This window comes from Hypanus sabinus, chromosome 5 (genome assembly GCF_030144855.1).
Source record: "Hypanus sabinus isolate sHypSab1 chromosome 5, sHypSab1.hap1, whole genome shotgun sequence".
NCBI lineage: Eukaryota > Metazoa > Chordata > Chondrichthyes > Myliobatiformes > Dasyatidae > Hypanus > Hypanus sabinus.
The window spans coordinates 181,686,951-181,712,881 of record NC_082710.1 but is presented as its reverse complement, the minus strand read 5'-3'; the positions used below and the strand labels follow the sequence as shown (position 1 = coordinate 181,712,881).

Below are 25,931 nucleotides of genomic sequence, written 5' to 3'. Positions count from 1 at the left end.
CGGCGCCACATGCAACAAAGGGGACATCCAACATTGATAAACAATGATATAATATAGCTTAAATTATGAATATGGAATAAAATATGTACAAATAACACCATATAATTAGACTATAAACAGCATTATAAAACAGTGAGTTTTGCAGTGCAGTGATGGGGTAATAGGTAGAGGGAGCATGTGGGGTTGGTGGCAAACTCGATGGTTTATCAGATTAACTGCCTGGGGGAGAAACACTTAAAATGGCGTAAACTGTTTTAATAGCCCTGTAGTTCTTTTCAGAAGGGAGCTTTTGGAAAAGACAGTTTGGTGTTTTTTGGGTGGGGGTATGGGGGTTTGGTTCAAGACACTGATGGTGGTGGTGGGGGAGGGGGGGAGGCACAATAACTGTTCCTGAACCTGGTGGTGTGAGCCTTGAGGTAATCATTCCTACCTGTGTCTTCTGACCCAGAAAACCCCTTTATACTTTCGCCATCAACGCTCCTTACGCAGAAGGCAGGAGCACCTCCTCCACCAGGAGACTTCTCAGACAAGGATTTGTACACAAAGCAATGGAGACAAGTCCAGGCTCTGGCAAATCAGTTCTGGCCTCGCTGGAGACAAAAATATCTACCTTCGTTGCAACAGAGACGAAAGTGGACAGAACCCCGCAGGAATCTTCAAGTCGGAGACCTAGTCCTGCTCAGGGACAAGCAGATCACCCGCAACAGCTGGCCAATGGCCAGAATCACTGCTACATTCCCTAGCGAGGATGGACATGTCAGGAAGATCGAATTGAAGACTACCGACCAAGGCGATGTGAAAATTTACCAAGGGCCAGTTACAGAAGTTATTCTACTTCTACCCAATGACTGATTAAGAGACTAAGTTTTGTACTCTGCTCATTGTGACCTTACGAAGGTCAAGCGGGGAGTGTGCTGTCTTTACGACAGTTATTTAGTTTATAATATTTTCGCTTAGTAATTCATTCAATAGTATTTTCTAGTTAGAATTAGAAGTGTTTAAAGTGTATTCATTGCATGTAAAATATATCGGCATGCGATGACGTCATATCCGGTTTCGCCGCGTCTTGTGGGAAAACACCGGTTTGAAATTAGCGCGAGGGTGGGGGCTTTCCACGAGGCTCACCTGAGCACAAGCAGTTTTGCAGGCATGAGAAATCACAGTGAGAGCAACGCTGTAAGTTAATAGATAATCGATATATTGAACTAAGATATTAATGCTGATCCTGTTAGAGGTAACGACGGTAGATAATGTTTATGCTTTCGTTAGTTAAAGAGTCGCGGATAGTTTGCATGGAAGTGTATTTAAAGTAGTCAATGGAGCAGGTAAACTCTCCCTGTATACTGCACCTTAGTGTAATGTAGTTATAGTCACCTTTGCAAGTATTTACACTTGAAATGTGATATTAAGGAAGGAACAAATACTGTATCAATCTTGTATTGTTTTATCAACAGTTTTCACCATATGTTAATGTGAAGAGTGAACAGTAAATGGTTAATCTTACTGCGATCTGGTTCTTATTAACTGTGGTTTATCCGGACGTTAAATTCGGCGTTTCGTTACACCCGAAGGAGAACGTGACAGTGAAAAAGCGGCATTATCAGGTGTTTCAAGTGCTGCAATGTCAGCTCAATCCAGCATCAAGTCGACGCCGCCCAGCGACAAGGGCAGTAAACCGACATCAAGTAAGCCCACTCAGGCGTTATCAGGTGTTCCAAGTGCTGCAATGTCAGCTCGATCCGGGATCAAGTCGATGGCGCCCAGCGACAAGGGCAGTAGAACGACATCAAGTAAGTCCGCACAGGCAAGAGCCAAGGCAGAAGCCGCCAAGGTGCGACTGCATTACGCCAGACAAGAAGCAGTTTTGAAAATGAAACTGGCCACAAAAGAAGCCGAAATCCAGAAAGAAAGGGCCGCCAGACAAAGAGAAGAGGCTGCCAGAGAAGCCGAAGAGGCTGCCAGAGAAGCCGAAATCCAGAAAGAAAGGGCCGCCAGACAAAGAGAAGAGGCCGCCAGAGAAGCCGAAACCCAGTTGGAAATGGCAAAAATATCGACAGAGTTGCAAGTGCTGCAGCTAGAAAGAGAAGAAGCTGCTGCCATGGCGGAAGCAAAGTACATAGAAGAAGCTGAAGGGTCGCGTGATCTGACCGCAGCAAGATCTACTTTAGAAAGGACCAGACTGGAACGCACAAGCGACTATGTACAATCTCAAATAGACAGGCAGGCTCGTCTCCCCTCTTCATACGTATTCGATAACTTCCCCAGCTACGAGGAACCTCAGAGAGTCACGATTGCATCACATCCATACGAGGAAGGAAATTTACCCTCACGGCTCCGTGATGAAGTCAAGAATGAAAGAACCGACAACGCTCCTTCACCCCCACAACAGGACGGCGGGGAGGGAGAGGTTCACTCCAGGACAACAATTGTCAGCTCGAACTGTACAGAAGTTTGCGGTCAAACTCAGTCAAGCCGTTCTTGTTCCGAGATCTGCCTCACTGAGGTGTACCCTAAAGAAGCACAACAAGACATTACCAAGCGTAAGGTAACCGACGAGACGCTAGGTCAGTCAGTTTTCGTTCAATCCGAGCACGGAAACAAACTTGCACAATCAGCTCAAGATACCATTTCTTTAAAAATCAAAGACACCAAGGTCTTCAGAGATGAAGCAAATAATGGGGTTGCCCCATTGCCAATCAGAGAACCACGCCAGCGCTCACCAGATAACAAAGAGCAGGCAGTCAAACGGTTCACGTCCTTACGGAAAACCCGGAAAAGGAAACCTGAGATGCAGCAACACACCCTATTGGCTCACGAGGTACTGTGCACCCTAATGGCAGAGGTCACAGCCATTATAAACGCACAATCATTCCTACCTGTGTCTTCTGACCCAGAAAACCCCTTTATACTTTCGCCATCAATGCTCCTTACGCAGAAGGCAGGGGCACCTCCTCCACCAGGAGACTTCTCAGACAAGGATTTGTACACAAAGCAATGGAGACAAGTCCAGGCTCTGGCAAATCAGTTCTGGCCTCGCTGGAGACAAAAATATCTACCTTTGTTGCAACAGAGACAAAAGTGGACAGAACCCCGAAGGAATCTTCAAGTTGAAGACTTAGTCCTGCTCAGGGACAAGCAAGCCGCTCGCAACAGCTGGCCAACGGCCAGAATCACTGCTACATTCCCTAGCGGGGATGGACATGTCAGGAAGATCGAATTGAAGACTACCGACCAAGGCGATGTGAAAATTTACCAAGGGCCAGTTACAGAAGTTATTCTACTTCTACCCAATGACTGATTAAGAGACTAAGTTTGTACTCTGCTCATTGTGACCTTACGAAGGTCAAGCGGGGAGTGTGCTGTCTTTACGACAGTTATTTAGTTTATAATATTTTCGCTTAGTAATTCATTCAATAGTATTTTCTAGTTAGAATTAGAAGTGTTTAAAGTATATTCATTGCATGTAAAATATATCGGCATGCGATGACGTCACATCCGGTTTCGCCGCGTCTTGTGGGAAAACACCGGTTTGAAATTAGCGCGAGGGTGGGGGCTTTCCACGAGGCTCACCTGAGCACAAGCAGTTTTGCAGGCATGAGAAATCACAGTGAGAGCAACGCTGTAAGTTAATAGATAATCGATATATTGAACTAAGATATTAATGCTGATCCTGTTAGAGGTAACGTCGGTAGATAATGTTTATGCTTTCGTTAGTTAAAGAGTCGCGGATAGTTTGCATGGAAGTGTATTTAAAGTAGTCAATGGAGCAGGTAAACTCTCCCTGTATACTGCACCTTAGTGTAATGTAGTTATAGTCACCTTTGCAAGTATTTACACTTGAAATGTGATATTAAGGAAGGAACAAATACTGTATCAATCTTGTATTGTTTTATCAACAGTTTTCACCATATGTTAATGTGAAGAGTGAACAGTAAATGGTTAATCTTACTGCGATCTGGTTCTTATTAACTGTGGTTTATCCGGACGTTAAATTCGGCGTTTCGTTACACCCGAAGGAGAACGTGACAATAACTTCTGTAACTGGCCCTTGGTAAATTTTCACATCGCCTTGGTCGGTAGTCTTCAATTCGATCTTCCTGACATGTCCATCCTCGCTAGGGAATGTAGCAGTGATTCTGGCCGTTGGCCAGATTCCTGTGGGGTCCTGTCCACTTTTGTCTCTGTTGCAACAAAGGTAGATATTTTTGTCTCCAGCGAGGCCAGAACTGATTTGCCAGAGCCTGGACTTGTCTCCATTGCTTTGTGTACAAATCCTTGTCTGAGAAGTCTCCTGGTGGAGGAGGTGCTCCTGCCTTCTGTGTAAGGAGCATTGATGGCGAAAGGATGAAGGGGTTTTCTGGGTCAGAAGACACAGGTAGGAATGATTGTGCGTTTATAATGGCTGTGACCTCTGCCATTAGGGTGCACAGTACCTCGTGGGCCAATCGGGTGCGTTGCTGTATCTCAGGTTTCCTTTTCCAGGTTTTCCGTAAGGACGTGAACCGTTTGACTGCCTGCTCTTTGTTATCTGGTGAGCGCTGGCGTGGTTCTCTGATTGGCAATGGGGCAACCCCATTATTTGCTTCATCTCTGAAGACCTTGGTGTCTTTGGTTTTTAAAGAAATGGTATCTTGAGCTGATTGTGCAAGTTTGTTTCCGTCCTCGGTTTGAACGAAAACTGACTGACCTAGCGTCTCGTCGGTTACTTTACGCTTGGTAATGTCTTGTTGTGCTTCTTTAGGGTACACCTCAGTGAGGCAGATCTCGGAACAAGAACGGCTTGACTGAGTTTGACCGCAAACTTCTGTACAGTTCGAGCTGACAATTGTTGTCCTGGAGTGAACCTCTCCCTCCCCGCCGTCCTGTTGTGGGGGTGAAGGAGCGTTGTCGGTTCTTTCATTCTTGACTTCATCACGGAGCCGTGAGGGTAAATTTCCTTCCTCGTATGGATGTGATGCAATCGTGACTCTCTGAGGTTCCTCGTAGCTAGGGAAGTTATCGAATACGTATGGAGAGGGGAGACGAGCCTGCCTGTCTATTTGAGATTGTACATAGTCGCTTGTGCGTTCCAGTCTGGTCCTTTCTAAAGTAGATCTTGCTGCGGTCAGATCACGCGACCCTTCAGCTTCTTCTATGTACTTTGCTTCCGCCATGGCAGCAGCTTCTTCTCTTTCTAGCTGCAGCACTTGCAACTCTGTCGATATTTTTGCCATTTCCAACTGGATTTCGGCTTCTCGGGCGGCCGCTTTCCTTTGTCTGGCGGCCTTTTCCTTCTGGATTTCGGCTTCTCTGGCGGCCCTTTCTTTCTGGATTTCGGCTTCTCTGGTGGTCAGTTTCATTTTCCAAACTGCTTCTTGTCTGGCGTAACGCAGTAGCACCTTGGCGGCTTCTGCCTTTCTGGCGGCCCTTTCGGCTTCTCTGGCAGCCAGTTTAATTTTCAAAACTGCTTCTTGTTTGGCGTAATGCAGTCGCACCTTGGCGGCTTCTGCCTTGGCTCTTGCCTGTGCGGACTTACTTGATGTCGTTCTACTGCCCTTGTCGCTGGGCGCCATCGACTTGATCCCGGATCGAGCTGACATTGCAGCACTTGGAACACCTGATAACGCCTGGGTGGGCTTACTTGATGTCGGTTTACTGCCCCTGTCGCTGGGCGGCGTCGACTTGATGCTGGATTGAGCTGACATTGCAGCACTTGAAACACCTGATAATGCCGCTTTTTCACTGTCACGTTCTCCTTCGGGTGTAACGAAACGCCGAATTTCCAGGGTCGTTGTTAGTCGTAAGGGCTTCGGTCTTGAGCACTGACACGGGTTTATCAATGTTGAAAACATTCGAAACGGATCTGCCTGGCTTGGTGTAAATCGAACTGCTTCCTGGACCTACAAGGCTAGGGTCGTTTCGCCTCTTCGCCTCCTTGCACACAAACCTAGTGAGGAGCTCAAAGGGAGGAAATCGACCATCGTGGTCTTCCTTGTACTCTGAGGCAACAGTCAGCCACTTGTCCTGCAGCCCAAATGGAAGTTTGTCCACAATTGGTCTAATCCCGGATGGAGTATCTAGGAATACTAAACCAGCTGAATAGCCATCTTCTTTGGCGCCTCGGATCTCCATGAGTAAATCTCCGAATTCTCTTAACTTAAAGTGATCTTTGGCTGACACCTTAGGAAAGTTTTCCAGACGTCGATATAGCGCCGCTTCAATAATGTCGGAGGCCCCATATCTCTCCCAAAGTCTCTCCCACGCTTCGCTTAAGGCTAGCTCAGGTTTGTTGATGTACACTGAACGCATGCGTCTCACCTGGTCGCGTGATTCTTTCCCCAGCCATTTCGCCATAAGGTCCAACCTTTGGGTTGCACTGAGCTGGACCCCGTCAATCACGTTGGTGAATGTGGAGAGCCAAGCACGGTAATTTTCGGGTTTATCGTCAAACTGGTACAGTCCCGAAGTGACGAGATCCCGTCGTGCTAAATACTGCAGCGTGGGATCGGCTGCAAGCGGCATGCGGGCTGGAGAAGTACGTTGGCGCCCATATGACTGAGAACGCACGTTTCTCATGGAATTTGCCATCCTGGATTCAACCTCCGCGTCTCTTCGCATCGAACTTTGTAACTTTGGTGTCAAAGTATATCGGTTGTCAGCTCTTTCGTTCTTGACTTCATCGCGGGGCCGCGAGGGTAAATTCTCTTCCTCGTAGCTGGGGAAGTTATCGAATAGGTATGGAGAGGGGAGACGAGCCTGCCTGTCTGCTTGATATTGTACATAGTCGCTCGTGCGTTCCAGTCTGGTCCTTTCCAAAGCAGAGCTTGTTTCGGTCAGATCACGCGACCCTTCAGCTTCTTCTATGTACTCTGCTTCCACCCTGGCAGCTTCTCCTTCTCCTTCTAGCTGCAGCACATGCAACTCTGTCGATATTTTTGTCATTTCCAACTGGGTTTCGGCTTCTCTGGCGGCCTCTTCTCTTTGTCTGGCAGCCTCTTCGGCTTCTCTGGCGGCCCTTTCTTTCTGGATTTCGGCTTCTCTGGCAGCCTCTTCTCTTTGTCTGGCGGCCCTTTCGGCTTCTTTGGTGGCCAGTTTCATTTTCAAAACTGCCTCTTGTTTGGCGTAATGCAGTCGCACCTTGGCGGCTTCTGCCTTGGCTCTTGCCTGTGCGGACTTACTTGATGTCGTTCTACTGCCCTTGTCGCTGGGCGCCATCGACTTGATCCCGGATCGAGCTGACATTGCAGCACTTGGAACACCTGATAACGCCCGGGTGGGCTTACTTGATGTCGGTTTACTGCCCCTGTCGCTGGGCGGCGTCGACTTGATGCTGGATTGAGCTGACATTGCAGCACTTGAAACACCTGATAATGCCGCTTTTTCACTTTCACGTTCTCCTTCGGGTGTAACGAAACGCCGAATTTAACGTCCGGATAAACCACAGTTAATAAGAACCAGATCGCAGTAAGATTAACCATTTACTGTTCACTCTTCACATTAACATATGGTGAAAACTGTTGATAAAACAATACAAGATTGATACAGTATTTGTTCCTTCCTTAATATCACATTTCAAGTGTAAATACTTGCAAAGGTGACTATAACTACATTACACTAAGGTGCAGTATACAGGGAGAGTTTACCTGCTCCATTGACTACTTTAAATACACTTCCATGCAAACTATCCGCGACTCTTTAACTAACGAAAGCATAAACATTATCTACCGTCGTTACCTCTAACAGGATCACTATTAACATCTTAGTTCAATATATCGATTATCTATTAACTTACAGCGTTGCTCTCACTGTGATTTCTCATGCCTGCAAAACTGCTTGTGCTCAGGTGAGCCTCGTGGAAAGCCCCCACCCTCGCGCTAATTTCAAACCGGTGTTTTCCCACAAGTCGCGGCGAAAACGGATGTGACGTCATCGCATGCCGATATATTTTACATGCAATGAATATACTTTAAACACTTCTAATTCTAACTAGAAAATACTATTGAATGAATTACTAAGCGAAAATATTATAAACTAAATAACTGTCGTAAAGACAGCACAAGGTTCCTGTATATTCTTCCTGATGGCAGCAGCAAGAAGAGATCATGTTCTGGGTGGTGAATGTCCTTGATGTTAGATGCTGCTTTTTTGTGACGGCATTTCGTGTAGATGTACTCAGTGATGGCTTTAACTCAGCTAATCGAAGAATCAAACAGTTCTCTAACAAAAGTGTTCTTATGTTCCTCAACTGACCAGATCTGCTTGACATCGAGTGTAAGAGAATCATCTCTGTTTTAATGTCATTTATTCAAAAAATCTTTATTCATAAGCCGTATTGTTATGTGTGCTGGACAAACCAGATGGAAATGGGGTCCAGAGCTGACCCCCCCCCCCCAGGAACTATGCTGCTAATGAGAGAGAGAGAGAGAGAGAGAGAGAGAGAGACGAAGAACAGAGGTAGAGACATCTACTACAGATAAGAGAGAGAGAGAGAGAGAGAGAGAGAGAGAGAGAGAGAGAGAGAGAGAGAGATGAATGATTTATGCATTATGGCTTCTTCACTGATTATTTACCTTTCGTTGCAAGGACGTTTCTTTGCTTGTTAACATTCCTGAGGAGACAGCAGGAGTGGCCTAGTTTGATGGACATGGACATATTGAGTTGATGGATACCCCGTCAGTGGGGATAAAAGACGGGTCTGGGGAGACACCTGCAGACACACCAGTGGACACTGAACGAGTGTTGTGCACCCACAGGAAGGTGGGGGCCTGGAGGATCGGTTCAGGAGAATCGGTCTGGAGCATGGTGGATGAAGGCAGACCGGTGGGGACTTGTGTGTGTGTCCATCCTGGCCTGGGTGACGAGTCCATCACTGAAGAACGGTCTAGCCTGGAACAGAAGGGTCACAATCGGTGACCCCAACGGTACAACAGAACAAGACGACGACGGAAGGTTTGCCTGCTGCAGCTGCTCATCTCTCTCTCTCCAACATTGTAACACAATAACAACTACCTCAGCATGAACTGAACTGAACCCTATATTCCCTTATGACTGTTCGTTTATCCCTAAACTTTGATAGCGCTTGTTTTTTGATAGTTGATAGTTATCCCTACACTTCAGTTTTTATTATTGCTGACCTGTTTTATATGTATATTTGCATTATTGATACTGTATTGCTTAGTTTACTAATAAACACCTTTAGTTACAGTACTACCAGACTCCAACGTATCCTTCCATTTCTGCTGGTCTGTTAACCCAGTTACGGGGTACGTAACAGCACATACATAGCTTTCATTACATTCAGGATCTCGTCCAGAACTTAATATAATTTAATATAAATTATACTTTTCTATTAACCTCATATCTATACATGTGTAATGTCATCAAGTTGACACGTTCTCTGTGTAAAACATGGACGCCATTCATTTTGATATCATTGACCAGTATGGAATCCTGTGTTTGTGGAACTGATAAAAAGGAAATGCCCCTTTCCTGAAGAAGTGACCAGACTGTGAACGGTAGATCCTACCAACACAAATCCTCCACACCACCAAGAGTCTGACCATTAATACTATATTCTGCCATCATATTTGACCTACCAAAATGAACCACTTCACACTTATCTGGGTTGAACTCCATCTGCCATTTCTCAGCCCAGTTCTGCATCCCATCAATGTCCTGCCGTAACCTCTGACAGCCTTCCACACTATCCACAACATCCCCAACCTTTGTGTCATCAGCAAACTTACTAACCCATCTCTCCACTTCCTCATCCAGGTCATTTATAAAAATCACGAAGAGTAAGGGTCCCAGAACAGATCCCTGAAGCACTCCACTGGTGACCAACCTCCATGCAGAATATGATCTGTCTACAACCACTCTTTGCCTTCTGTGGGCATACGCAAAGCAATGTGCCCTTGGACATAATTCCTCCTTACTTTCTCAATAAGCCTTGCATGGGGTACCTTATCAAATGCTTTGCTGAAAACAATATACACTACATCTACTGATCTCCCTTCATCAATGTGTTCTGCCGTACTCACCTCAATCATAAGCAAATGCTTTGAGAGGCTGGTCAAGGACTACATCTGCAGCCTTCTACCACTCACACTGGACTCCCTACAATTTTCTTACTGATAAAACCAATCAACAGACGATGCTGTACCACAGCACTACACACTGTCCTCACTCACCTGGAGAAGAGGGATGCTTATGTGAGAATGCTGTACTTGGACTACAGTTCAACATTCAACACCATAATTCCCCCCAGGCTCGACAAGAAGTCCAGAGACCTTGGCCTGCACTTTGCCTTCTGCAGCTGGATCCTGGACTTCCAGTCGGATCGAGGGCAGATCGTAAGGATAGGCCCCCTCACCTCTGCCCAGACCCTCAACACAGGACCCCATAGGGACTGTGTCCTGTGACTCTCCTCCACTCCCTATACACCCTCAACTGTGTTGCCAAGTTCAGCTCCAATCTGCTGATCAAATTTTCAGATGGACGCCTTATTTCCAACAATGATGGGACAATCTACAGCCTACAGAGTTTGTTTTCCTGCCACAGTGGCGCCAAGAAAACAAGCTCTCTATCAACGAAGGAGTTAGTCGTGGATCACAGGAGGAATGGAGACATCAATTGGACTGTGATTGAGAGGGTGGGTAGTTTCAAGTACCTCAGTATACTCATCACCGAGGATCTCACCTGGGCAGTACATACGGGTGTGTGGTGATAAAAACACAACAGCGTCTCTTTCACCTGAGATGACTGAAAAAGTTTGGCATTACCCTCCAAATACTCAGGACTTTCTACAGGGACACCATCCATAACATCCTATATTATCGATAACATTGATAACATAGGAACTGTACTACCCTCAATCGCAGGGCACTGCAGAGAGTGGTGCAGACAGCACATCACATCTGTGGACGTGAACTTTCCTCTATTCAGGACATTGACGGCAGAGGGTGCGTAAAAAGTACCCGGAAAATCATCAGGGATTCTAGCTGCCCCAACCGCAAATTGTTTCAGCTGCTTCCATCTGGCAAACTTTCCATTTACAAAGTAAATTGCAGGATACTTGGTAGTGTGGAGGAGCAGAGGGATCATGGGGTACATGTCCATAGATCCCTGAAATTTGCCTCACAGGTAGATAGGGTAGTTAAGAAAGCTTATGGGGTGTTAGCTTTCATAAGTCGAGGGATAGAGTTTAAGAGACGCGATGTAATGATGCAGCTCTATAAAACTCTGGTTAGGCCACACTTGGTGTACTGTGTCCAGTTCTGGTCGCCTCAGTATAGGAAGGATGTGGAAGCATTGGAAAGGGTACAGAGGAGATTTACCAGGATGCTGCCTGGTTTAGGGAGTATGGATTATGATCAGAGATTAAGGGAGCTAGGGCTTTACTCTTTGGAGAGAAGGAGGATGAGAGGAGACATGATAGAGGTGTACAAGATACTAGGAGGAATAGACAGAGTGGATAGCCAGCGCCTCTTCCCCAGGGCACCACTGAGTACAAGAGGACATGACTTTAAGGTAAGGGGAGGGAAGTTCAAGGGGGATATTAGAGGAAGGTTTCTTACTCAGAGAGTGGTTGGTGCGTGGAATGCACTGCCTGAGTCAGTGGTGGAGGGAGATACATTAGTGAAGTTTAAGAGACTGCTAGACAGGTATATGGAGGAACTTAAGTTGGGGTTCATATGGGAGGCAGGGTTTGAGGGTTGGCACAACATTGTGGGCTGAAGGGCCTGTAATGTGCTGTACTATTCTATGTTCTAAATGGTACCAGGACAGCTTCTTTCACCAGTGTAATTTATCAATACACTCTGATCTGATCGTGTACCTGACTGTACGCGCATGTATACAAAACAATAAAATACAATCTCAGTGTTTGGGCAATTCCTTGTTGTTTTATTTACTTAGCAACGGAAATGCAATATACAATTTTTTTACTCTGTCATTTTGTGAAATGGATGTAAGAAATAAAATTCTAATTCTAATTCTAATACCTTTTTAAGTATATAAAAGGGAAAAGAGAGTCAAGGGTAGATATAGGACAAATATAAAATGTCGCTGGAGATATTGTAATGAGAGATGCAGAGATGGCAGAGGAACTGAATGCATATTTTGCAACAGTCTTCACAGTGGAAGATGTCTGCAGTATACTGGATATTCAAAAATTTCAGGGAAGTGAAGTTTGTGCAGGGAAAATTACTACTGAGAAGGTGCTCAGGAAGCTTAATGGTCTGAGGATGGATAAATCTGCTGGACCTGATTGAATGCACCCTCGGGTTCTGGAGGAAGTGGCTAGAGAGATTGTGGAGGTGTTAACAATGATCTTTCAAGAATTGATAGATTATGGCATTGTACCAGATAATTGAAAAATTGGAAATGCTACTCTGCTATTTAAGAAGGTTGGGAGGCAGCAGAAAGGAAACCTCTTAGCCTGACATCAGTGGATGGGAAGTTATTGGAATTGATTGTTAGGGATGAGCTTACGGAGTACCTGGAGACACATGACAAGATAGGCCAAAGCCAGCATGGTTTCCTGAAAGGAAAATCCTGCCTGACAAACCTACTGCAATTCTTTAAGGAAATGACAAGCAGGGCAGACAAAGAAGATGTAGGAGATGTGGTGTACTTGGACTTTCAGTAGGCCTTTGACAAGGTGTGGCATATGAGGCTGCTTAGCAAGATAAGAGCACATGGAATTATAGGGAAGTTGCTAGCATGATGGAACATTGCCTGGTCAGCAGAAAACAAAGAGCGGGAATAAAGGGATCCTATCCTGGCTGGTTGCCGGTTTCCACTGGAGTTCCACAGGGGTCAGTGCTGGGACTGCTGCTTTTTTATGATGTATGTCAATGATTTGGACTACGGTATTAATGGATTTGTGGCTAAATTTGCCGATGATACAAAGATAGGTCGAGGAGTGGGTAGTGTTGAGGAAACAGAGAGTCTGCAGAGAGACTTAGGTAGATTAGGGGAATGGGCAAAGAAGTGGCAAATGAAATAGACAATAGACAATAGGCGCAGGGGTAGGCCATTCGGCTCTTTGAGCCAGCACCGCCATTCATTGTGATCATGGCTGATCATCCACAATCAGTACCCCTTTCTTGCCTTCTCCCCTTATCCCTTGACAAATACAATGTTGGAAAGTGTATGGTCATGCACTTTGGTGAAAGAAATAAACAGGCAGACTATTATTTAGATGGGCAGAGAATTCAAAAGGCAGAGATGCAAAAGGACTTGGGAGTTCTTGTGCAGGATACCCTAAAGGTTACCCTGCAGGTTGAGTCGGTTGTGAAGAAAGTGAATGCAATGTTGGCATTCATTTCTAGAGGTATAGAATATAAGAACAGGGATGTGATGTTGAGGTTCTATAAGGCACTTGTGAGACCACACTTGGAGTATTGTGTGCAGTTTTGGGCTCCTTAGTTTAGAAAGGATGTACTGACATTGGAGAGGGTACAGAGAAGATTCATGAGAGTAATTCCAGGAATGAAAGGGTTACAGTATGAGGAACATCTGGCAGCTCTTGGGCTGTATTCCCTGGAGTTCAGGAGAATGAGGGGGAATCTCAAAGAAACATTCTTTCCAAATGTTAAAAGGCCTGAACAGATTAGATATGGCAAAGTTGTTTCCCATGGTCGGGGATTCTAGGTCAAGAGGGCACGACTTCAGGATTGCAGGACATCCATTTAGAACTGAGATTCGAAGAAATTAGTTTAATCAGAGGGTCGTAAATCTGTGGGATTTGTTGCCACGAGCGGCTGTGAAGGCCAAGTCATTTAGTGAACTTAAGGCAGAGATACATAGGTTCTTGATTAGACAGGGGCATCAAGAGGTATGGGGTAAAAGCAGGGGAGTGGGAATGACTAGAAGAATTGTATCAGCCCATGATTGAATGGTGGAATAGACTTGATGGGCCGAATGGCCTACTTCTGCTCCTGAATCTTATGGTCTCATTATCTTACTCAGGCAGTTGAGAGCATCATAACATAATTATTTGTAACTGTTTGGTAGGGACACGGAACTGCAGAGGACAGGAAGGCTCTGGAATGGGGAGTTAAAAATGCCCAACGCATCACTGACACCGGACTGCCTGCCAGCAAGAACACATAAACAGAAAGGTGCCAGAAAAAGGCCAGCAAAATCATAAAGAATCACACCCAGCCTGTTCATGGACTGTTTGTCCCATTCCCACCAGGGAGGAGGCTACGTAGCATCCATGCCAGAACTCAAAATCAGTCACTTTTCCCAAGCAGTAAGGCTGATCAACCCCTTCACCAATCATTCGTCCCTGCTGCTTTACACATTGGTAGACACTTTTTAACGCCTCCTCTCAGGGAAAAACGAAATACAATCGCGCCATTCACGCTGGGTCGAGGGATTTTAGGACCCGAGGGTGTCGGGGAACTCAGGACTCCAAACAGAAAGGGGTTGTTTCGATGAATATGCTTTCTTTATTTTTCATTGTAGGAGGCAGTTAACAGGTTGAACGAAAGGGTTCCTAATGCCTGTGACTTGCACGTTCAGATTCCTAGCACTTATAGTTGACGTTTGTATTTCCGGGCTCCGAGAGAGGCGTATTGCCTAAAGTAGGAAGTCAGTAACTCCCCTCTGAAAGCATTCTGAATCCGGACGTGTTGGTAATCAACATGGCTTCGATACAGCTGCTTAGCTTAACCGAAGAAATAACTTGTCCCATCTGCCTGGATTTCTTCACCGACCCGGTTATGCTGGAGTGTGGACACAACTTCTGCCGTTCCTGCATCACACGGTGTTGGGAAAGGGAGGAGAGAAACTCCTGCTCGGAATGTAGAGAGGAGTTTGAAGACCGCACCCTCAGGGTCAATCGGGCCTTGGCAAAACTGTCTGAGAAAGCTCGAAAACGAAACCTGAACCCGAAAGAGAAGGGAAGTAAACTTCACTGCGAGGAACACGAGGAAGAACTGAAGCTGTTTTGTGAGACGGACAAGACTCTGATCTGTCTGATCTGTAGAGATGCACCGGAACACAAAGAGCACAGCTTCCTGCCGATTAAAGAAACTGTGAAGGTGTACAAGGTAAATGGAAAGGCTGTTTGATCACGTGATTATCGGATTACATTTTCAATATTTTATTTTTTACACACTGCATTTCAGGCTCATATCGAATCTTCTATACAATCGCTCGCAAAAAGGACGTCAGTAATCCAAGAAATGGAGCAACGTCAGAAGCAGAAGATCTCTGGACTTAGGGTAAGGACTTCTCCTAAAGCGTGAATTTGTGTCCATTTATTCCTCTTTTGCATCATAGAAAAACCTGCCCCTTCATCTGCTCCCTCACTACCATTCTTCCTTTTAGCCCATCACCCACTGGCAGTTTGCCAGTGTTCTCCATCCTGGGCCAGACTTTCAAGTTGTCTAGAGATATAGTCCATGTTCCAAGATCCTTTCCATCCCATGAATGAGGCTTTTAGAGTTTCTGTAACGTTGGGTCTTTACAGGATGGCTAAACTCCTCTTCTGCAGCCTGTGTTTGGGACCGTTCACCACCATCCGGGGCCCGATAGCAGTTCTTCCTGGTGAGGCAGCACTTGGCATGTCAATCCACTGGGGTCTTTTGCTGTTTCTGGTGCTCTAGGTGCGGCCTCCTCTACATCGGTGAGTCCAGTCGCCCATCTTCATTCCATCCGCTGTAAAAGCAAGCATCTCTGGGTTGCGAGCTATTTTAATCCCGCTTCCCATTCCCACACTGATACGTCTGTACATTCCCTCCTCTAATGTTACGTTGAGCCCAGATGCAGGCGGTAGGAGCCGTTCCCAATATTCCTCCAAACTGACAGCATCAACATCGACTTATCTGACTTCGGTTAACCACTCCCGTCGGTCTTCCCCTCCCTACTTTATTTCTCTTAACCCACTGGGCTTCTCCTTTCTTTCCTCACGCACCTCCCCCATCCTCATGATTTATCAAGTCAAGTCAAGTCACTTTTTATTGTCATTTCGTCCATAACCGCTGCTGCAGTACACAGTAAAAACGAGACAATGTTTTTCAGGACCATGGTGTTACATGACACAGTACAAAAACTAGACTGAACTACGTAAAAAACAACACCAAAAAAAAAACTACAGTAGACTACAGACCTACCCAGGACCGCATATATTGCACAAAACAGTGCAGGCATTACAATAAATAATAAACAAGACAACAGGGCAGTGAGATGTCAGTCCAGGCTCTGGGTATTGAGGAGTCTGATAGCTTGGGGGAAGAAACTGTTACATAGTCTGGTTGTGAGAGCCTGAATGCTTCGGAGCCTTTTCCCAGACGGCAAGAGGGAGAAGAGTTTGTATGAGGGGTGCGTGGTGTCCTTCATAATGCTGTTTGCTTTGGGGATGCTGCGTGTAGAGTAAATGTTCATAATGGCGGGAAGAGAGACCCCAATGATCTTCTCAGCTGACCTCACTATCCGCTGCAGGGTCTTGTGACCCAAGATGGTGCAATGTCCGAACCAGGCAGTGATGCAGCTGGTCAGGATGCTCTCAATACATCCCCTGTAGAATGTGATGAAGATGGGGAGGTGGGAGATGGACTTTCCTCAACCTTCGCAGGAAGTAGAGATGCTGCTGGGCTTTCTTGGCTATGGATCTGGTGTTGAGGCACCAGGTGAGATGCTCCTCCTGGTGAACACCAAGAAATTTGGTGCTCTTAATGATCTCTAACGAAGAGCTGTTGATGCTCAGTGGGGAGTGGTTGCTCCGTGCCCTCCTGAAGTCAACAACCATCTCTTTTGTTTTGTTCACATTCAGAGACAGGTTGTTGGCTCTGCTCCAGTCCGTTAGCCACTGCACCTCCTCTCTGTAAGCTGACTCGTCGTTCTTGCTGATGAGACATCGCACATACTTTCCTCTCTCCTGTTCCTCACCTCCTTGCCTTTATTCCATGGTCTACTCTCCTCCCCTATCAGATTCCTTCTTCTGCCGCTTCCTCCTTTAACTACCACCTCCCAATTTCTCACATCATTCCCTCCCTTTCAACTTCTTACTCCCTCACCCTCTCACCTGGATTTACTTGCTGACTGCCAGCTTGTAATCACAGCCCACTTCCCTCACGTTTTGTTCTGGCCTCTGCCCTTTGTTTCCAGTCCTGATGAAGGATCTTGTCTTGGTGATACTTGGTGTTCACCTGGAGGAGCATCTCACCTGGTCCCTCAACACCAGCTCCATAGCCAAGAAAGTCCAGCAGCATCTCTACTTTCTGCAAAGGCTGAGGAGAGTCCACCTCCCACTTTCCCTCATCCTCATCACATTCTACAGGGGTTGTACTGAGAGCATCCTGAGCAGCTGCATCACTGCCTGGTTCGGAAATAGCACCGTCTCGGATCGCAAGACACTGCAGCGGATAGTGAGGTCAGCTGAGAAGATCATCGGGGTCTCTCTTCCCACCATTACAGACATTTACACCACATGCTGAATCTGCAAAGCAAACAGCATTGTGAAGGGCTCCACACAGCCCTCACACAAACTCTTCTCCCTCCTACCATCTGGCAAAAGGTACTGAAGCATTCGGGTTCTCACGACCAGATTGTGCAACAGTTTCTTCCCCCAAGCCATCAGAATACTTGGAGTCTAGACTGACATTGTAATGTGTCTCCTGTACTGTGCCTATTGTCTTGTTTATCAATTATTGTACTTCCCTGAACAGTTTTATGTTGTTTTACGTTGTCTAGTGTAGCCTTGCGCTGTCTCACATAGTCTAGTGTAGTTTTGTGTTGTTTCATGTAGCACCAGGGTCCTGGAGGAATGTTGTTTCATTTCTACTATGCACTGTACCAGCAGTTCATGGTTGAAATGACAATAACAGCAACTTGAACTTAAACATGTCGACTGTTCATTGCCTCCTACACCTGCTGATGGTGCCCGGTCTATTGTGTACCTCCGGTGTTTTGTGCGTGTTTCCTCAGATTCCCAGCACTTACACCTCTCTCATCTGTACGTCACAACAATACTCACCTTTCATTCGACAGGAACAGTCACATATTCTGCATTTCCACATCACATCTGAGTTTGCTAAAATGCACCAGATTCTCGCAGAGAAAGAGCAGCGCATACTTAGAGATCTCAGGGATGAAGAGGAGAGGATTCTAAACAGAATGGAGAAAAATCTTCGAGAGATCCAGGAGGATTTAAATTCCATACAGCTGGAAGTCTCAAAGTTACAGAAACGATTGGAGCAAGAAGGTGTAATATTTCTGAAGGTGAGCGATGATGCTTCAGATTAGTTCAGTCAAAGTGCAGTCACAGAGCAATAGGTGAAAAGCTGGACAGTCTCGGAAATGCCTGTGACTTCTTGTGGAATGAGATGTTGCATCATTGACAGTGAGAGTGTGATTTTATTTGCATTTCCCTGGGTCTATGTTTTAGAGGAATGGTTGAAGGGGGGGGGGGGCATCTCATTGAAGCATATCAAATATTGAAAGTCCTAGGCAGAGTGGATGTGGAGGGTATGTTTCCAATAGTGGAAGAGTCTAGTGGGTGTGTCCAGGACCAGAATAAATGGATTTAGAACAGAGATGAGTAAGAATTTCTTCAGCCAGAGACAGCTCTGGAGCCAAGTCATTGGATATATTTAAAACGGAGCCTGATAAGTTCTTGATGAGACAGGGTGTCAAAGATTATGGGGAGAAGGCAGGAGAATGGGGTTGATATATCAAGCATGACAGAATCGCAGAGCAGGCATGATGGGGGACAATGGCCTAATTCTCCCCTATTTCTTATGGCCTATATACCCCCAAACTGACATTCAAATCCAAGTGCACCTGCAAGCTGTCAACATGCCGGATGTAACGGGTGTGACAGAGACTGTTTTGCAGCTCAGTACTAACGCTACGTTCCAGAACATGACACATACAATAGATTTATGTATACCCGATTTCCCTCGATAATATTTAATAATTTTGGTGTAATTTGCTCCATCTGCTTTTGAAATATATTCTGCATAGAATTACATCATTTTCTAGATCGCAGCCAGAATATTCTGCTCTGTGCCCATTTTCCCATTTCAGAAAAACTTCCTTCCACTTCACCCAACCAAAATGCTTTTAATTTAATTTTCCCTTATAGATTCAGTCAGCTTCCCCTTACAAATTACAAATTTGCTTCTAACATTTCTGTGGTCATGCCTTCCTGATATCACTTCTGAAATGTATGTGGAAACATGCTAGTTAGGTATGTGGTGTCTATTAATGACCATCATATACCATTTCTTCATGCAAATTTTATGAAATCTACTGACAATTTAAGATCCACTATAACATAATTCATTCCATTGTATGGAGGCAAAAGTGTCTAGTGTGTTCACTCCTTCCTGTTCATTGCATCCTTTCTGTTATCACAAACTTTGCTTCACCCTTGTGCTTTATTGCATGTTTTGTTTCTCAGAAATTTATGCCTGCTCTCTGTGCGTCATGCAGAATTTAGAATTTCTGTCAATTCATGATGACTTGCTGAAAATTTCTGGTGTAATGAGCAGTCAGACTCAGTCAATTGAGATCTGTGCTTTATCTGTGCTTTTTCAGGAGGAAGCTTGTCGGAAGACGAGGTAGGATATTGTCTTTTCTAAAAATCTACAAGGTTTTATGAAATAAGTCAGAAATTTCCTGTTCATTTTATAACCAGCTGTTTAATATTCACAGGATTAGTGAGAAATGTACATCATCATTGGTAGCCGATGTGCTGCAGATCTCAAAATTTGACCATCCGTTTTTGCTTCACGCAGCATTGAGAGAAATGCTTGACGCCATTAAGCAAGGTAAAACTGACTCTATTAGTTTTTGTCCGATTTATTGGTAATGAGCATTCACAGTAAATGTATCATCAAAGTACGTAAATGTCACCAAATGCTACTGTGACATTCATGATGTCTGCAAACATACGCAGAAAAGGGACAAGTGAAAAATAGAGGATATTCCAGTCTCAAAACCACCTGTAAAGAAGAATCACTTTGAAACAGTCACATTGGGATGTCAGGTCTAAGAATGCAGCTCGACCGATACACCCCTATGTCTTCTATTCATTCACAATCTGTAAAGCTCCAGATACTTCATTTGAAATCCCACTGCAGCCGCCGAGCAATTTAAATCCAGTTAATTTACACACTGCGGACAAAACAAAATGTTATTATCAATGTGGGGACTACAATTGTTATAAAAATGCCTGCGGATCACGTACGTCTTAGCAATAAAAGTTCGCAAACTTGCTGCGTCCCATGTGCAGTCCAGCTGCTAGTTAACTCTCTTCTCTCCTCTGATGACCACAATAACTTCCCAGCTGCTGTGAAATCAACCCCTGTTATCATTCTAAAGGGAATTATCAGACCACAATTTTCATTGGCTGCTGTAGCAGATCAACTGAAATTAATAAAGTCAGCATAACAAAGTTCCCATCAAATTGCAATGAAGGAGAATCAGCTTACTGAGGTCAAACGCATGATAATATTCACCCTTAGTACTAGAATCCAGTGCATTGATTTTTATGTGGAAGCCACGCATGCATCACTCACGCCCGAGTTAACTTGTGCAACCACAAGTACAGTCACCTCCACTGCCTGTTACACCAGTTATAAAGTTGAGTGATGTTATCTCCATTGGTTCAAGATCCTGATGGTTGAGGGGTAATAACTGTTCCTGAACCTGGTGGTGTGGGTCCTGAGACTCCTGTACCTTCTACCTGATGGCAGCAGTGAGAAGAGAGCGTGTCCTGGGTGGTGGGGATCTCTGATGATGGATGCTGCTTTCCTGCGACAAAGCTTCATATAGATGAGTTAATAGTGGGGAGGGCTTTACCCTTGAAGGAAAATTAGGCCTACACAGTAATATTTACATGAATCTGCAGAAAGGCACTATACTTACCACAACTAGAGCAGTCAGATTGTTCCTAGAATGCGTATACTTGGCTATGCCTGTACCTCAGGTTTTACCAGCTTAAGCCGAGAGAAAAAATATTAGTAAGTAGGTAAGTACATAAGTAGATGGATAAATAAATAAACATATAAACAAGGAAATAAATAACAAACAAGCACGTCTGTAAATAAAGAGGCCATGAGTTGTAGATTCTTTAAAATTGACTCCATAGGTTGTGTTCAGTGATTTGCTCCAAATGATGTAAACGATCACAAGAAATATTACTCCTACTGTACTCAAATGATGCAAACCTTTCTTTCCAACTGCATCTTCAGTGTCAAATCATTCACTGCTTTCCCCTTCTGCTCTCCTCTGCTGTCCCACCTCATCCTCAGTCCTCAAGCAACACTTTCATCTCACCATCTCTGCTTTACAGATCAGACTGAACAGTGGCAGAGGTTTGTTGTCCATCTGACATAGCGAAATGAAGAATGGATAATGCGTGAGTCTCCCCTGGTCCTATGGTCATGCTGCTCCAATCTCCCTCTGATTCCCGCAGACTCTCTAATTTTCTACTTCTCTCGCCCACCCCCCCCAGACTCTGTGACGCTGGATGTGGAAACATTGGGTCCAAGGCTCGAGGTGTCTGAGGATCAGACGAGCGTGAGGTGGACCCAGAATTGCATCAGTCCTCTTGACACTGGGAAGAGGTTCATAATCTGGCCCTGCGCTCTGGGATCGGAGGGATTTACAGCTGGGAGACATTACTGGGAGGTGGAACTGGGGGAGAATTGGGGTTGGTGTCTGGGAGTCGCCGCAGAGTCCGTGGAGAGGAAGAGAGAGGTCAAAATGACAACTGCGAATGGCGTCTGGGCTATTGAGCGGGTTGGTGATGAGTTTCATGCAAACACATCTCCTCCATCCCTTCTCCCAGTTGATCCATCCCTTGGGAGGCTGGGAGTTTATCTCAGCATCGAGTCAGGGATAATTTCCTTTTATAATGCGGAGACCAAGTCCCATCTCTACACTTTCACTGGGAATAAATTCACAGAGAAACATTTTCCTTTCTTCTGGACTTGGGATGAAAACCAGTGGCTGAGAATCTACTCTGGTTCTGCTCCTGATCTCAGCATTGTACAAGCCTAGCGAGCTTGAAACTAAAACCAGTCAAAGAAAGGAAATGTAGAAAACAATTTAGAACTGTCAATCCATTAACTTTCACACATTCATAGCATCTGTCAATGGGAAATATTCTTCTGTGAAAATATAAAGACTGAGGTAATCATTTTGTATTTCAAAATTCAATTTTATTGGTAAAAAGTTCACATATAGGCAAGAAATATAAATCCAAATCAAAAACAGTGTATTTTTTTTACATTTGTCACATGGTTGAGTGTATAATTTGCAGTGTTATCGGTCCTCTTCAGCCCAACTAGCCCTTGACGCCACACTACACCCATCTGACCAATTAATCTGTCTTTGGACTGTGGGAGGAAACTGGAGCACCCGGAGGAAACCCACGCGGTCACAGGGAGAACATATATACTCCTTATGGGAATTCAAACCAGGCTGCTGGTACTGTGCCACTCCAAATGTGCATATTTCTTTGTATTCAAAATAAACTTTATTCAGAATAAAAATATTTAAGACAATAAACCATGCAACGCCCTTCATTCTTAAATTCCTAGTGTGTTACAACCAGGGGTTGTTTTCAGTTAAGTATGTGTATTGTACAGTATATTCTCAGTGTCACCTCATGGGTATGCTGTGTTTACCTTTTGTGTCTAATTGTTTGCCTTTGGACTGGTTCTGCTTCTTCACTTTGTCTTGCAGGTTTGAGTATCCTATGGACTTGAACCCAAAGCTCTCTCTGACCTCCACACTGCCAATAGTCCTAACATTAATATTATACTCTGTCTTCAAATTTGACCTTCTGAAATTAACCACTTCACACTTACCTCAGTTGAACTCCATCTGCCACTTCTCAGCCCAGTTCTGCATATTATCAATATCCCGCTGTAACCTCTGACAACCCTTCACACTATCCACAACATCCCCAACCTTTGTGTCATCAGCAAACTTACTGATCCACCCCTCTACTTCTTCATCCAGGTCATTTATAAAAATCACAAAGAGGAGGGGTCCCACAGCACGTCACTGTTGAACACCACTTGTCACAAACCTCTATGCAGAATATGTACCATCTACAACCACCATTTGCCTTCTGTGGGCAAGTCAATTCTGAATCCACTATGCAAGGTCTCCTTGGATTCCATGCCTCCTGTCTTTCTGAAGGAGCCTTGCATGGGGGCAGCTTATCAAATGCCTTGCTGAAACCAATCTAGGAAGTCCAAGGCCACTACTCCTTGCATTTGTGGTGGAACAATTATTGGATAATAGCCAATAGGCTACTGTGGTGCCCCTGGAGGACAGATGGAAGCAAGATGCAGAGGTTTGTGGGGGCTGGTGGGAGGGTGGTCGGGGGGGGCACAATAATGGCTGGAGTCAGAGGGTCAAATGTGCAACAGTGGGAAAGATGGTGGGAGGAGTTGAGGGCTATCTGGAAATGGAATAGACATCATTGATACAATTGTTTCTCCGCCATGGCAGAGTCTGACCAGTTGTTCTTCCAGTTTGCATTGGACCAGTAATGAGAATGTGGAACTCACTTCCTGAAACTTGTTCTTCGACCAGCTCAGAGAGATATCTACATTCAATGTCGACTTTATTAAATACACCCGTACACCTGCTCGTTAATGTAAATATCTAATCCGCCAATCATGTGGCAGCAAGTCAATACATAAAAGCTTGCAGACATGGTCAAAAGGTTCAGTTACTGTTCAGACCAAACATCAGAATGGGGAGAAGATGTGATCTATGCGACTATAACGATGTTTGATTGTTCGTGCAAGACAGGGTGGTTTGAGTATCTCAGAGACTGCTGATTTCCTAGGATTTTCATACACAATAGACAATAGACAATAGGTGCAGAAGTAGACCATTCGGCCCTTTGAGCCTGCACCGCCATTCTGCGATCATGGCTGATCATCTACTATCAATACCTGGTTCCTGACTTGTCCCCATATCCCTTGATTCCCCTGTCCATAAGATGCCTATCTAGCTCCTTCTTGAAAGCATCCAGAGAATTGGCCTTCACTGCAGTGCATTCCAGACCCCCACAACTCTCTGGGAGAAGAAGTTTTTCCTTAACTCTGTCCTAAATGACCTACCCCTTATTCTCAAACCATGCCCTCTGGTACTGGACTCTCCCAGCATCTGGGACATATGTCTTGTCCAATCCCTTAATAATCTTGTATGTTGCAATCAGATCCCCTCGCAATCTCCTTAATTCCAGCATGTACATGCCCAGTCTCTCTAACCTCTCTGCGTAAGACAGTCCTGACATCCCAAGAATTAACCTTGTGAATTTACCCTGCACTTCCTCTACAGCCAGGATGTCCTTCCTTAACCCTGGAGACCAAAACTGGACACAATACTCTAGGTGTGGTCTCACCAGGGCCCTGTACAAATGCAAGAGGATTTCCTTGCTCTTGTACTCAATTCCCTTTGTAATAAAGGCCAACATTCTATTAGCCTTCTTCACTGCCTGCTGCACTTGCTCATTCACCTTTAGTGACTGATGAACAAGGACTCCTAGATCTCTTTGTATTTCTCCCTTACCTAACTTTACACCATAATAATTTGCCTTCCTGTTCTTACTCCCAAAGTGGATAACCTCACACTTATTCACATTAAACGCCATCTGCCAAGTATCTGCCCACTCACTCAGCCTATCCAAGTCACCCTGAATTCTCCTAACATCCTCATCACATGTCACACTGCCACCCAGCTTAGTATCATCAGCAAACTTGCTGATGTTATTCTCAATGCCTTCATCTAAATCATTGATGTAAATCGTAAACAGCTGAGGTCCCAATACCGAGCCCTGTGGAACCCCACTAGTCACCACCTGCCATTCCGAGAAACACCCATTCACCGCTACCCTTTGCTTTCTATCTGCCAACCAGTTTTCTATCCTTGTCAATATCTTCCCCCCAATGCCATGAGCTCTGATTTTACCCACCAATCTCTTATGTGGGACCTTCTCAAATGCCTTCTGAAAATCGAGGTACGCTACATCCACTGGATCTCCCTTGTCTAACTTCCTGGTTACATCCTCGAAAAACTCCAATAGATTAGTCAAGCATGATTTGCCCTTGGTAAATCCATGCTGGCTTGGCCCAATCCTATCACTGCTATCTAGATATGCCACTATTTCATCTTTAATAATGGATTCTAGCATCTTCCCCACTACTGATGTTAGGCTGACAGGATGATAGTTCTCTGTTTTCTCCCTCCCTCCTTTCTTAAAAAGTGGGATAACATTAGCCATTCACCAATCCTCAGGAACTGATCCTGAATCTAAGTAACATTGGAAAATGATTACCAATGCAGCCGCAATTTCCAGGGCCTCCTCCTTTAATATCCTAGGATGCAGACCATCTGGACCTGGGGATTTGTCAGCCTTCAGTCCCATCACCGTTCATCACCGTTTCCTTCTTAATGTCAATCTGTTTCAATTTCTCTGTTACCCTATGTCCTTGGCCCATCCATATATCTGGGAGATTGCTTGTGTCTTCCCTAGTGAAGACAGATCTAAAGTACTTATTAAATTCTTCTGCCATTTTTCTGTTTCCCATAACAATTTCACCCAATTCATTCTTCAAGGGCCCAACATTGTTCTTAACTATCTTCTTTCTCTTCACATACCTAAACAAGCTTTTGCTATCCTCCTTTATATCCCTGGCTAGCTTGCATTTGTACATTTTTCTCCCCTTATTGCCTTTTTACTTAAGTTCTGTTGGTCCTTAAAAATTTTCCAATCATCTGTCCTCCCACTCACCTTAGCTCTGTCATACTTCCTTTTTTTTAATGCTATGCAATCTCTGACTTCCTTTGTCAACCACTGTGGCCCCTTTCCCCCCTTTGAATCCTTCTTTCTCCGGGGGATGAACTGATTTTGCACCTTGTGCATTATTCCCAAGAATACCTACCATTGCTGTTCCACTGTCTTT

The 25,931-nt window shown here is 44.9% G+C and overlaps 2 protein-coding genes across 2 annotated transcripts in view; both read left to right on the top strand.

Moving 5' to 3' along the window:
- LOC132394850 (uncharacterized) overlaps positions 1 to 24,275 on the top strand; it is a 38,246-nt gene extending 13,971 nt beyond the window's left edge. The window contains exons 7-12 of the mRNA XM_059971257.1: positions 14,603 to 15,041; positions 15,120 to 15,215; positions 17,983 to 18,213; positions 19,534 to 19,556; positions 19,651 to 19,766; positions 21,455 to 24,275. Of these exons, the coding sequence (XP_059827240.1) occupies positions 14,603 to 15,041; positions 15,120 to 15,215; positions 17,983 to 18,213; positions 19,534 to 19,556; positions 19,651 to 19,766; positions 21,455 to 22,002 (1,453 nt within the window). The 3' untranslated portion in view covers positions 22,003 to 24,275. The remainder of the gene's footprint in view (positions 1 to 14,602; positions 15,042 to 15,119; positions 15,216 to 17,982; positions 18,214 to 19,533; positions 19,557 to 19,650; positions 19,767 to 21,454) is intronic.
- Positions 444 to 4,027, top strand: LOC132394708 (uncharacterized). The gene is made up of 2 exons (XM_059971091.1): positions 444 to 1,176; positions 1,455 to 4,027. Exon 2 carries the CDS (start codon positions 1,622 to 1,624, stop codon positions 3,296 to 3,298), a length of 1,677 nt encoding a protein of 558 aa, XP_059827074.1. The 5' UTR covers positions 444 to 1,176; positions 1,455 to 1,621; the 3' UTR covers positions 3,299 to 4,027.
- Positions 24,276 to 25,931: the final 1,656 nt, after the last annotated feature.